Below are 14,534 nucleotides of genomic sequence, written 5' to 3' on the forward strand. Positions count from 1 at the left end.
TAAAGGCACTGTGGTGTAGTAGTTGTTCCTGACCTACTGAACCAGAGACATGAGCTTGAATCTCTGTATGATAGCTGGAAAATATAATTTCAAGTAACTAAAATAAGTAATCATCCCATATGACATTTCAATAGTTTGTTCAATGCCTGCCGTGACTATATGCTTGACATTCAATTTTTTCCTAATCTCATTTTTTCCTTTTATCTATGCAGTTTCTTTATTTTTATCTTAGTCTGTTGTGCAATCTGCAACTTCATACTTGTGACATGCTCAAGCAATTAACAGCAATCATGAAACTACTATACAAAAACCCATCAAATTCACTAAAAATCCTTTGGAGAAGGAAGTCCACCAGCCTTTTCTAATCTTGATGTTTCTGTGATCCGTGACCCACCAATGTGTTTGACACTAAACTGCCACCTTGGTTCGGGAGCAGTTAGGGATGGAAAATAAACACTATCGTGACCAGAAAATGCCACATCCATTAAACACATTTAAGAAGCATTCTTGATTTTTTTTTTACACTTAATTGCACTTTGAAAGAGAAATTACTTTTTCTATCCATCCTTGTGGTCTTGCTCGTCCTATTGCTCCTAAATGATCAAGCCACCTTTTTCTGCCTTCCTTCCCTTAACCAAAATGATGTTCCATTTTATAGCTCAATAGGACAGCCCTTGCTTCATTCTGCTTTTGTTATCATTCCCAGCTCAATGCCTTTTCTTCCTTCCTTACATTGTTTCCTTAACTTGTCTCATCCTAGTCCCTTTGGTGTTGCCTTTCGGTGACACCATTTAGACAAATTGAATTATCTTCCCTGAGTAAACTGTTGGTCTCAAGTTCTACCTCTTCACCACATTTTGATCCTGCAACTGCCTTTGTGTTATCAGTTTGCTTTTTCATTACTTTCACTACTAATCTTGGTGAATCATAATTTCTTCTGGGTGAAAAATACAATGATGCTGGAGGAACTTCTGCTCGACCGCCTGCTTTTCTCCACAGATGCTGCCTGGCCTGCTGAGTTCCTCCAGCTTCATCGTGTTTTTTATCTAGATTCCAGCATCTGCAGTCCTTTGTTTCTTCTTCTGGGTGAACATTGGATAGGCGTGTCATGAAGTTCTGTTCCCACAATCATCTCTGAGCCCTCAGTATCTATCTCCTTGCCTAACATCTGTGTTAAGTTGAACTAGATGGTTTGCAACTACTTGTCTTCCATTCCAAATTAAGCTTTTGATATCAAAACTGCTTACTTCCACATTAAGACTTTTTCTCGTCTTTGTCCCTATTTCAATCCGTGAATCTTTCATCTACATAGTGCTGTTCTGGTTGGTGTCTTTGTCGAATTTCAGCTGATTTGAAAACTACTGTCCGTGTCAAATTCTGTCAGTTAACCATCTTTGGTGGCCTGCATTGGTTCCTTCCAGTTTTGTTGCCTTTGTCTTGATCTTTGGTGCCTACTAATGCCAAGCTATTTATGTATTTAATTATTTGAACAAACGTTTTCTCTTGATTGCACAATCTCTTGTTCTTGGATAGCTGCTGGCAGGATGTGATTCTACATTATTGCTGACCAATATGGTTTTTTAGCCTGAAGGAGTAGCAAAGTATATTTTCAGTAAGTCCTTATTTTTAAAATTGAATAATTAGTCAGGGAATGCATAAGTAGTTAACATTAGTAAAGGCTTTGTACAAATTTGTTTATCCTTTTTAGGATTTTTCAGGTTTTGTTTTTGCACAGTAATATACTGTTGGGGGCAGTACTGCACTCTGTTTCCATGGTTTTGATGTGGGAGTGCTGCTTGGCAACTTTCCATGATGTCCTGGCAAGTACAGTATGTAGACTTCCTGTTTCCCACCCATATTAATGGTGCCTTTAACCTAACCTAGAGCAGAAACCACTGGAGTTGAACCAGTAACCTCTCCTGGCTGAATAGTTACATAAACATTTATTTTCCTGAAAGGTTGAAGAATATTCCAATATCTTTATGAAAAATTAGCATAATGCAACACAGTGTTTGAATTACGTAATTTGGGAACCATTATTTGATCAGAGATGATTATAGCAAAAGTGTGCAAAAACTACTGATGTTGAGAGGTGAAGTAGAATTTGAGGACTGTTTTTCTTTCAGGAGATTTCTTTTGTCATGAGCTCCATATTTTCTTGAAGAGCTCCAGTAAATTTATTAAGCATAGCCACCCCACAATAATACAAGCCTGCTCCAAGTTGCCATACCACCATACTAAATGTTTAGCAGGCTAGTCCTCTGTACTCTTCAAATATTATCCACAGCTACTAGTAGGCTCTGTCATAACTATATGCTTTATTTAATAGGCATTATGCCATTTACTTTCTGATATTTGAGTGCTGGTACCATTTCTAATTCTTTTAACTGTGGTGCTATGCATATGACCACCTTCACTGGACATGTCTGAAGTTAACTTGGCCTGAGGGCTTGTGTCCCTTGATCACAGGCAAGCTGACACAATTACCTCGTCTGGCTTTTCAGCTGGTTACCCTGATAATTCAGCAATCTTATTGGTTAAAAAAACACGATGATGCTGGAGGAACTTAGCAGGCCAGGCAGCATTTGTGGAGAAAAGCAGGCGGTCAATGTTTTGGGTTTTTCATGTAGATTCCAGCATCATCGTGTTTTTCATCTAGACTCCAGCATTTGCAGTCCTTTATTTCTCTAATCTTATTGGTTAACTGATTTCAGAAAAAAAACTCAGTAACTTAAATAATTCTGTTGCTTGCTATCATTCCATTTGACATTTCAATAGTTTGTTCACATGCCTGCTATGACTGTATGCTTGACATTTAATTTTTAATATTTTCCTAATCTCACTTTCTCCTTTTACCTCGACAGTTTCTTAACTTTATTTTGTATTATCTTGGTCTTTTGTTCAATCTGCAGCTTCATATTTGTGGAATGGTCTCCTTTTGCCTTTTTTTTTCTGGCTTTGCATTGATTGTTTTCCACGTTTCACATTTTTAACTTTGCTTTCCAATGGTAGATGCAGTATACATTGTGTTCTTTGTTGCTGCATGACCTTGATTAAAGTTGTCCACCATCTGCAGAACATTGATGTGCATTTCAGGGTATGGCAAAACTGAAGAGAAGTTGGCGCTTATTGCTTTATTCTGACCTATTATTCTTTGTAAAGAGACTGCAGTCATTTGAGGCCAGCTGAAAAGAGGGAGGGTGTGCAGCTGCCTGTGAAGGAACCATGATTGAAAGGTCACTCATGCAGGGTCAGTAGATCAGAAACACCTGTTATTTGTGAGATTTAAAGAGAACTATTGCAGCTTATAATTACTGATACTTCTTATATTGAGTAATATTACTAGACTAAATGATTAATCCAATAGAACAGTGCCCAACATTGTGATAGATACAAGCTAGCTGTAGTGATCCTTCTACACTTTTGTTTAAAAAAAAGTATCATAAATACAGCACTTAAAGGTCTATCTAAACAAGGAGACAATAATGTAATGCAACTTGTAATGTGATGGCCAGCACTAAAGTGTGGTTTGTTTTGTACTGTCACCAATCCACAAGAGAAATTAGCTCCTTTTCTGCTAATAAGCAGTGAGTTAGAAAAATTGGAATTTGTCTGTGGGAAATGCATACATGCTGACTGTCAATTAAGTAAAAATAAGGATTCCAGAACAGTGAACTAAACCATAAACCATACTTTTTAACACCTACCTTTACAGAACAGAGATCACTAACCATATATCTTAATCAAAGTCCAGTTCATTGATCAGGAGTTCATCTTGGTCTCCTCCCTCATGGAAAACAAACAAGGTTTTACTTCCCCAACTCCCAGTGAGAGTAAATTTAGCCTCCAATCAGACTTGAAGACAAAGTTGCTCTGTCTCACCAGCCACTGAGCATAGGTTGATGTTTCCCTTCCTTGACTGAGGCTTTCTTTCCCAATTATCTTCTGATTAGCCCAGAATGATACAAGATGATTGCACTTTGTACTTTTTGAGAAATTCAGCCATGCAGGAAACTAACATCATTCTTTTAAGTTGATCTTTTAATAATACTCAAGCGTTTTATCATTAAGTGCTTCTTCTGGAGAAGCTCTCTCATTAATGCTTTTGTAAGGCTCATTCTTTGTTCTTGTACTGATTACAGAATTTTCAGCATTGAATCTGACCCTTAGGCCTCAGTTGGTCTGTGCCAGTGTTTGTGCTTCACATGAGCCTCCTCTCATTGGACTTCATCCTATCAGCATTATTTTTTCTTGTCCCCGTCATGGTTGTTTGGTATATTTTAAATGCTTCTGAAAAATTAGAAGCCTTTTCAAAACTCTCTTATGTTCAAAGCTATAAAACAGTTCTTTATAATTCTTTAGGGAAGGAATGGTTTAAGGAACTGCTTTGTTTTTGTATGAGGAGTACGCTCATGAAGGAAGGGAATATTCCTGTTAGAGAACGAATCAGTTTTTCACCTTGTGCATCCACTGTCAGCATCACAGATTCTCAAGCTGAGTAGACCAGGCAGTCACAGTAGTAATTCCCTGAATATATGCCTTAATTATCAGAAGAACCTGAGGGAAGATGAGTAGATGTTATGAAGTCAATCTGCCAGGTACTGGCATCCTGCCAGAAGAATATGCTCAAGTCACGCTGGAAGGAACAAAGTCTTTCCAGTGGGTGGCTCATTGGTTATCACAAGATCTGTACCAGTACCAATTACCTTAAAGTACAATGCTGTTGGGGTTCAGGGACAATAACATTGATAGTTTAATATAACAAGGTTGGGTGAATTGCAATTGATAGATGATTGTTATGGTCGAGGGGAAAATTTTGTTCGAGAGTTTTCTAATACCTGAGCAGGTGGAACATCTCATTTACAGCAGCTACTCAACTAGAATGTCAGCCCGATTTGTATTTTAGTGAACTACATTGAAACACAAATCTATTTAATCTAGTTCAAAAACTTGAGCCAAGCTGAAGCTTTTAATGAACTTGGGGAACCAGGAAAAGGGAGGTCCAATAGGGCAGTTTTATCTTTATTGATACACAAAGCTGCTCTCTGAAATCAGATATGATGAATTTTAATTTATAGTTACAATCTGGTCTAGTGCTTTATTTGTACTTGTTTATTTTATTGTTATATCGATCTTTGGTTTGCCAACAACTATTCTGCTCTCTGATTTTCTGACTTCTGAAATTCAGTAAAGCTGCATATTAAGTTTCTGAAATGCTCATAGTATGGCTAACTGTCCAAAAATAAAAACACAAAATTGTAGTTAAATTTTGCCCTAATATGCTACTTTTGTCAAGAGAGGGTACTCTACTTGATTTTCATTGCTGCAGTCCTGGTGCTACTGAAGCAAGTTGATGTAATGAGAGTATAACACAAGAATAATGGATTAAATACAACATTCTTTTTGTTGTATATTGTTAACAATAAAAGCATCGATTAACACTGAATCACTAGTCGACTGCAAAGCTGCAATGACAGTTGTAATAAAGAAAACACATACTGTAGTCCATCAGTATTACATTATTACTACAAAGAGAGTGGAAAAGTACGGAGGCATTGGGACATCAGATCAGATTAGATTGGACGTCCCCAAGCTTCTCTTTTGCTGTGCCTTAACTTTTCCTGCCCATCCCCCCATCATTACTCTAGTTATAAATATTGAATAAAAAATTTTGTTTTCATAATTGATGCCCCACCCACCCTTTTTAACTTAACTATGCTCAACTGCAGTTTATAAACTAAGTGATTACCTTTCTTTAAAAAAAAGTAATGTGCAGTGTGCTAGTGTGGAAATCAAGCATTATTGTTGTGGAAAAACCTGCAGTGGGAGAAGAAGCATTGGAAATGCTTTAAGAATTTTTTGTTCTGCTGGTGATCTATTCTTGGTCTCACTTTCTCTATTCATTCAATGGATTCTTTCTACTGTCTTTTTAAATGCAGCCTATGGCAGGACCCTGACTGCTTGTAACAATGAGATGACCTTCAAACTATGAAAGGCAACTATGATGTCAGTTTTCTTCTGCTGGGTTGTGTTGTGGCATGTTTTTCTTCATTTTATAATCAACTTCAAGAAGTTGTGGTGTATTAATGTAGTAATCTAATCATTTGTGTATATTCTTGAATCCAGCCGAAGAGCTGCAACTGGAGAACTGCAAAGTTTATCTCCACAGTGCAAATTGATTTGCTGACGTTGCTGTACTCTCAGTCGTAGGTTAGGTTGCGTGCTTTTTTTTCCTCCTTCCATCACCATCCATTCAAGTCCCGGCCTCTGTCTATAATAGCAAGCATTTAATCTAGTTCCTTCCAGTAATTCTTTAATCAGCAATGTTCTGATGGTTGGTTCACAAAGGGATTATGAACTGCAATTTGTCCATTTTTGAAATTTAAGAACTCTGCAGCAGTTCAGATGCTGAATGTATTTGTACACAATCAGAATCAGATTTATTATCACTGACATATATGAAATTTTTGTTTTGCAGCAGCAGAACATTGCAAAGACAAAATCTATGAACTGTGGGGTTCATGGGTTAATAGATCGTTCAAAAATCTAATGGCAGAGGGGAAGAAGCTGTTCCTGAACCATTGAGTTTGGATCTTCAGGCTCCTGTACCACCTCCCTAATGGTAGTAATGAGAATAGGGTGCGTCCCTGACAGTGAGGGTCCTTAATGATGGATGCTGTCTTCATGAGGCACCACCTCTTGTAGGGGTGAGGGGGGGTTGTGTCCTTGATGGAGCTCACGTACAATGCAGTATGGGCCAGTAGGAATGGCACAGTTTGTCGACATATTCAGCTTCAGATATCCCTATTGCCATTTTTGTATGCCTCTTGGTGCAACTTTAGAGTCATAGTGTCATAAATGTTTACAGCATGGAAACAGGCCTTTCAGTCCACCAGGTCTATGTTGCCCGTTGGATCTATCTACACGAATCCCATTTACCGCAATAGCTCTGTAGTCTTCAATGCCTTAGCAGTTCAGGTATTTGTCAAGATGGTTCTTAAATTAATTACTTTATTAATCTAACTAAAATAACCCTTTAATTATGATTTACATTAATGGATTCTCAAAGTGACCTTCAGGAATCAGTGATAGGTGGCATGAGCAATGTTTCCAACTGATCACAACAGTATACCGAGAAATGAGTTTGAGATGATTCCAAGGTCGGTTCTTAATGTATGATGAGCTACAAAACTCACCTTAAATTGTCAATTTCCTGCAGCTCAGCCTATGAATGACTTGAAGGATGTTACAAAGAAAAAAAGGGCGATTGCATTGATTATCTGTACCTGCTGCACTGTTCATCTAACATGTTATAAGATTCAAGGATTCAAGAGTTAATGGTGATCTTACAAATATGCTGATTATTGGTTAAATGACTTTTTACAGGATTGCTCAAAGTTGTAGCATACACGAAAGGAATATGATTATCATGAGAGGGTGACAAATATCTTGTTTATAAACATTGTGGAAATAAAGCTTTTTTTATCATTTACATATGTTAGTATCATACAGATGTCTCTCCTCTGTGAACAGGACATTAATGGTTAAACAGTTTACCATTTGAAAGTGATGTTTCTCCTTTGACTACGTTACACATAGAACAGTAGAATTGTCCCTGCCAGTTAATAAAATCATAACTTATCTATTTTACTCTCATCTTCTCACATTATTCCTGCATCATTTAATTCCAGTATTAACTGAGAACCTTTTGACCTCTGTCTTGAGCGTATAACAACTGATCACTTTCATCTAGAAATGTTCTTGATCATGAAGAACATTCCAGAACAGGCCCTAGATGAAGAACTTTCTTCTCCATTTCAGACAAAAATTGCACAGACCATACTCTGAGACTGTGGAACCCCACCCCTTGGCCAAAGAACACTCTTGCAGCTTCTACCCTGGTCAAAAGCCCTTTGGAATTTTTCTATTTCTTGAGATCATCTCTTAAACTTCAGGAAACATAGCCCAAATATACTTCATCTTGTTGTCTCAGAGCAATCCAATTCCTCCTCTGATTTGCTAATAACCTATTATCCCGCACATGCCCATTAACGTCCCACCTGATGCTCCTAGCCTCCTACAAGTTTGAGGTATAACTTGATTATTTTTCCTTGCATACCATAACTGCTCAACAAAACACGAGCATAAAGATTAAAGATTTGTGTATTTATTTAAATTTCATGTGTTATAAGATTTTTAAGTTTAAAGTTTCAGCCATCTAAGTCCTCTATGTGCCAAAATCTTATTTTAAGTAAATTTGTAATTTGGTACTTTTTATGTCTTTGTTTGCATTCTTCATGGCCGCTCAGGCTATTAAATATTACTATTGCAGGATAGCAAAGGTCCAATATGGCTGACAGTAACCAACATTGGGGAAGAGACATAAATCACTAACTTTTTGTGGGTAGCTTTCTTTGAAGTCAGTGCTTTCACTTCACTGCTGGCATCGGCATCCAAGCTTATGTGCTTTCCTTCAAGCCTGTTCCCTGCGCACTAATTGTCAAAAAAAAAGCTCTGTTAAGTTTCTTTGCTGTATCCGATTGCAATATTTTTGAAATGGCACAAGGCTAGTGGTTCTGTGTTCTCCACAGTTGGTCACCTTTTGTTTCCTGGCATTGGGATTGAGTAAAGGGAGCAGGGATGTGTTTTGGACCTAAGTCCATGGCAGCCTTTCTTGTTTGGAGCAACACCTCCCACACATTGAGGCATCTTTTAGGAGACTCTCTACTTGATTTTCCTTTCTTTGTTTATGTAATTTATGACCTTTCTGACGATCAATACTTCTAGTTCACTTGCAGTGCTTGGCTCTTTCATTAATTGGCTTCAAACGTTCTGCCGATGTACTTTTTATTATAATGTATTTGTATTACAGCAGCCAAAATCATTCCAGTGTTTCCTTTGCTTATCTTAATTAATTTAATTAGCATTTTTTTGATGCATTGTTCCATGAAGGTCATCAAATAACATGTCAAGAAAAGTACAAGAGTATGTCCTTTGTTTATGTCTTCAGGAAAATATAAGGTCTCTGCTTGTTATGGAACCAAAAGTTACACTCCCTATAATTTACAAAATTTACAAAAAATACACCATGCAATCTATAATTGTATACCACGCTTACTGTAATAGCTGCATTCACAATGGGGCATGAAGGAGGTTCAGGGTTTCTTGAAGTGTGTGCTGTGAGTAGTATATGCTGTGAGTTCAGGTTGGTAAGTGTGACTATCTGAAGGGGCAGGAAGTGCAGAAAACCTGAAGGCATGTGGCGCTCTTAAACTAGTGCTTATTGTTAGAGACTGGTGAGAGTGACATGAGTAAATGAAATGAGTGCATTCTGGACCCTGGCACTGTGGGACACATGCAGGTAGAAATCATGGAAGAGCTGCCCATAATTTTCCAGTTCTCTCCAATATAGGGGTGGTAATGGATGACTGGGAAATAACAAATGTTACACCCATCTGCAGACCAGTCAATTTAGTTTGGCAGAGAAAATTTCTAGAAATGATAATCAGGAGAAAAAATAAAATTCACTTAAAATTTGAGTTAATAAAGGAGAACTGGTGCAGATTTGTTCATGGCTGGTTTAGAATGGGTAAATGGAGAGGAACTGTTCCCATCAATGGAGGAATCGAGTACCAGAAGTCCTTAATTTGGAGCAATTTGCAAAAGATACAAGGGTAATGTGTGGTAAAACCTCTTTATTCAGTGTGTAGTTAAGATCTGGGATGCCCCTTCTGAAAGAGAGATGGATGTAGATTAGGTTGTGATTTTTTTTTCAAAAGGCAAATGCAAAAATATTTCAAGTTTTTTCTTGAAACAAGTTGGAGGTTTTTGGTGTAAAGAGCAGGGAATGGAACTACCAAGAGTAGACGCAGATTCATTGAGCTCAGCAGTCACCAGTGCTGCAATTATTCTACATTTCTAGTGAATTATCCCATTGTGTGAGGGGGGAAAACCGATAGGAAGGAAAGATTACAGTAAAACATTGTTTCTTTGCTGAAAGGCTCAGGATGGTAACATTTTTCAAGGTCACCAACGAAATAATTTTAACTTGCTTTGAAGAGGTGAAAACTTGGTCTTGATCAATTTTAGACAATTCTTGATAATTTGTAATAAGGATATATTCTGAAATATCTCAGTTTCTTGATAGTTGCTTACTTCTCACAAATGTTATGATAAAACTTGGCCTTCAACTGGAAGCATATTGCACAGAAAAGTTTGGAGAATGTTTTCTGTAACTTAGAGATCAATATAATAGATTATTTTGAATCTGTTGTTTCATCTTTTCTAAGTTGTGTTAGCTTTGAATTAGATTGGGAAGGAATTCTTCATTCATCTAGTAAACCAGGTCACTCATTCATTACAGAAATTGGTTGACTTTCATTTCCATAATGGAAGTGCAAAAAATTAGTTTCTATAGCAATTAATTTCCATCCCTGCCACTTCCTCACCCCACCATTCACCGTGTTTACTGGTGGTGATAAAAATACCCTTTCCCATCTATTTATTGCTCGGTTATTAAGAAAAAGATCTGTATTTCTTTCATGACCTTGTCATTTCTAAAGTGCTTCACAGTCAATGGTGTACGTGAAATGTGGTTGCTGTTGAAATACAAGGAAGTAGAGCAGCCAATTTGCACAGGCAGCAATGAAATTAATGTCCAGATCATCAGCTTTTTAATGTTAGTTGGGAGAGAAATGTGGACCTGCACACCAGAAATGTCCACTTGAGAGAGCAGAACGATTAACATTTCTTCATTATGAGATAATGGTAACTCTGCAAGTGCAGCATTTTCTTGTAACCACAGTGAAATGCTAGCCTAGATTGTGCCTGAGTCTTTCGGGTGGACCTTGAAGCCACAAGCTGAGATTGCCAGCAGAGCCACTGCAATGTATATTGTAAATTAGTATATTTTAGCCCCCAGATGTCTAATAAAATAGTTTGTGCTACCTGCCATTTGATCAAAGAACTGTGAGGAGCACGATCCTGGTCTTTAGACCAATTTCTTCATGCTGCTTTCCTCCATCCCTCCACATCACAATATGTGCCAGGCACAACTTTTTGAAATCAATAACATACTTACAAAAGTATATAAAACCTTGTTTAGCAGAGAATGCAATTTGAAAGTGGGTGTCTAATTTACTGCTCAATATTTGAATTTGTATTTATTGTTTCTGTGATGCAGAAGATGTGGGAGGGTAGCTTGTAGCATTCTCCCCTGCTTGCACTTCAGTGCTTTAAATTTTTAAAGGTATTACATTTTAATTCCTTGTACCAGTGTTCTTTTCCAACCTGGGTAGCCTGTTATCATATCCTGTGCTTCAGCAAGTGTTACTTAGAGGCAGGCCAGTGCAATGGAGGAATGCAGTTCCTTTATAGTTGTGGAAATTTGATGCAAGTCCAAGTGGAATCATGTTAACTGAGCTGAGACATGATGAATTCTTTTTCCTCAACCACTTGTTTGTAGGCAAAGAGAAGTGAGAACACTGTATAACTTGTCTAGGTTGAATGGACATTTTTCTATGGACTTTTTTTTTGCTACGAATCTCTTTTTCTTTCCTAGTGGTTGAATGGGGAGATGATGTAAAAGCAATTACCGAAGATGAAACAGTGGTCTTGGTGAATCATCAGGCAACAGGTGACGTCTGCACCCTCATGATGTGTCTGCAAGACAAAGGAACGGTAGGGTTTTAAACCCACATTTTCTTTGTTCTAAGTTGGTGGATGTTTTTAAGGGTATCGGTAATACTCTGGTTAGCTTGAAATGTTCTTGCAGTCCACTTTATTCTGTCACTACTGTCTTGCTGCTTGCCAAAGTACACTATGCTAACTCTAGTGTTATACATAGTATTTGAAGGGATCTGTACCTGTGGCACACTCTAAACTAAATGAAGAACACTTTAAGATGTGCATCCACAATTGGCTTATTTTGAAGGGCAAAAGTTATATTTTGAATTCACTTACACAACTCTCTGAAAATATACTAATATTTTTGTTTCCAAAATGTGATTGGTTTGCCCCACGAGTTTACGTTTTGCCATGGCTCATCCATTTTTGAAGTAGGTGATTGTAGCCTCGTGCTGCTTCGCACTTTGTCACATAGTCAGGCCAGTCAGATTAACGTACAGGTTTTCTACAAAGTGTTATTCTGCCTGAAAAGAGAGAGTGGAAATCCTGTGCCTTTTGGAAACCCGGTTCTTTAGCCCTATCAATGATTCCTGCTAATATTGTACCGTGATTCTACCCCTTTTACATTGTCGCTGTAAAACTCTTTGATTTTCAAAGAGAATACAAACACAATTTGTTGTTGCTTCGTATCTTCTATTTTTAAAGGACTGCTTTGTCAGTTTTTTTTCCAAGATTTCACCTTGTTATTTCATTGCATTTAATTTTTTGGTTTCTTCATTGCTTGTTAAGTTTATCCTAAGATATGACCTGTAACTCTTCTTAAGTCCCAAACATTTTAATGCTCAGTGGGCCATCAGGTTAGTTGATTTGACACTGCCTTTCCTGTTCAGTTAAGCTGCTTTGTTAAACTGGTGGATGTTAGAATGACTGAGGAGATTTTTCAAGATGAGTGTTCCATGAGAATTTTTCATGACCATTGAACAAGATGTTCATCATAGTTAAATATTACAGTATATTGTTTCCTATTGACTCTTAAGTTCCAATATGTGCCTAACTCTTCACAATATTTTGGCAGCCTGCATTGACAATCGCCATATAATCTCTAGCAAAAATTATCAGTATTTATAAGAGGATGTATTGATCTTCACTGTCTTGCCTATGCAGTTTGAGATCCTACTAATTGTTGTTGAATGAAATAAAATGTTATTTAATGTAAGTCGAGGAAATCAATTTGACACAGCAACAATAACAGCATGGTTATCCTTCCTTTTCAATGGTGTTTTTTCATACATATCTTAATTTACTCAAACTAACCTGAAAGCTCATCAAATTATCCCCACATGTAGTCAAAAGATCTGATTATTCTAACGTTTCAACATTTCTGTCAAGAATTGATCAGAGCCTTTGGCACACATGAATACAGATGAGATTTATTGGTGAAAATTACCACAAGTGAAAAGTACTGGCCCTTTCCAACAAAAGGGACTTTGACACCCTCTCACTGACATTCAAACTGGCAACTTCTGTCTAATCTGCTACAGTCAGTAAACTGGGGTGTCACCAATATACATATGGCTCATCAAGTAAGTTAACTTGATGAGCCACGTGTGTATTGTGGCAGGCTGGGTATTCTGTGTGAATGCATCACCACGTGACAACAAAAGTCTCCATCTGCAAGATCAGATGGGTGAAGGAATATTGGCCACTTGTTGGAAGAGTGCAGCACCATCTCTCAAAGCTTAGAATCAGGTTTATTATCACTGTCTTGAATGACGTGAAATTTGTTTTACGGCAGCAGTACAGTGCATAAAGACATATTCTAGGACAGAACCATCCTTGACTAGCATAACCATCATGTGGGCAATTTGGGAGAGCAATAAGTGCCAGCGCTACTCAGCTTGTGAATAAAATAAATATTCATAGTGGCATTTGGGTGGATTAGATTTGCCTTGCATTTTGAAGGTCAAGCATACCATGATGATGACACATTATCAGATAAATGCTGCTGTTAAACTGTACTGTAATTAGATTGATTCATAGTCATACACCATGACAACAGGCCCTTTGACCCACTGAGTCCACGTTGACTATCAAACATCCCATTTTATGCTAATCCTATTTTATTCTCACATTCTCAATAACTGCCCCCCCACACACACACTTAGCTACACACACAGTGACCAATTAACCTACCAACCCACACCTTTTGAGATATGGAAGGAAACCGGAGAATCCAGAGGAAATTCACAGTCATGTGAGATCACGCAAACTTTGCACAAGCAGCACTAGAGGCTAGGATTTCAGGAGCTGGAGCTGTGAGGCAGCAGCTCTACAAGACACTGCCGCCCCATTATTTCCATGGTGAATTTTGGAGCATAGGTCCTCAGTACCACAGCTGGATCATTGTATGAAGCCCAAGCAGTTGTTTCTTCGCATCAGATTAGCTGAATGCCAGCAAATATAGTGAAAAAGACCTCAGAAGCAAACACATATGGATCATCTACTCAGCAGTTCTGGCTAAAATGTGTTTGCAAATGCATTAGATTTTTTTTTCTCTGGGCCCTTCTATTATTGAGGATGAAGATGTTCATGGATTCACCTCACCCAGATGATGGTTTAATTATCCACTACAGTTTGTGATTTGATGTTTTTTTAATGACTTGGGGCATCTTATTTCTGGTGCACATCCATGAGACCCATATCCATAATTTAGCAATAATTAGTTATTCCCTTGTATTTTCTTTCTCCACCTGCTGTAAACCCTGTCTGGCAGCCATACCAGGAGAAGTTAGTTCAGTCAAGTGTGACTACCAAGTGGCTTTCAGTGTATGAAATTGAACCAGTCATCAATGCGTTTGCCCAAATGGCTGTTTTGTTTTCCATTTTGATATAGGCAAGGTCCTTTTACA

General features: G+C 37.8%; 1 protein-coding gene across 3 annotated transcripts in view; it reads left to right on the forward strand.

Annotated features, from left to right (window-relative positions):
- Window positions 1-14,534, forward strand: part of lpgat1 (lysophosphatidylglycerol acyltransferase 1) — a 57,363-nt gene that overhangs the window by 3,792 nt on the left and 39,037 nt on the right. For all 3 annotated transcript variants that reach the window (XM_052010895.1, XM_052010896.1, XM_052010893.1), the window contains exon 4: window positions 11,561-11,679. In XM_052010895.1, coding sequence (XP_051866855.1) covers window positions 11,561-11,679 — 119 coding nt within the window. The remainder of the gene's footprint in view (window positions 1-11,560; window positions 11,680-14,534) is intronic.

The sequence above is a fragment of the Pristis pectinata genome, chromosome 3 (assembly GCF_009764475.1).
Source record: "Pristis pectinata isolate sPriPec2 chromosome 3, sPriPec2.1.pri, whole genome shotgun sequence".
Lineage (NCBI taxonomy): Eukaryota > Metazoa > Chordata > Chondrichthyes > Rhinopristiformes > Pristidae > Pristis > Pristis pectinata.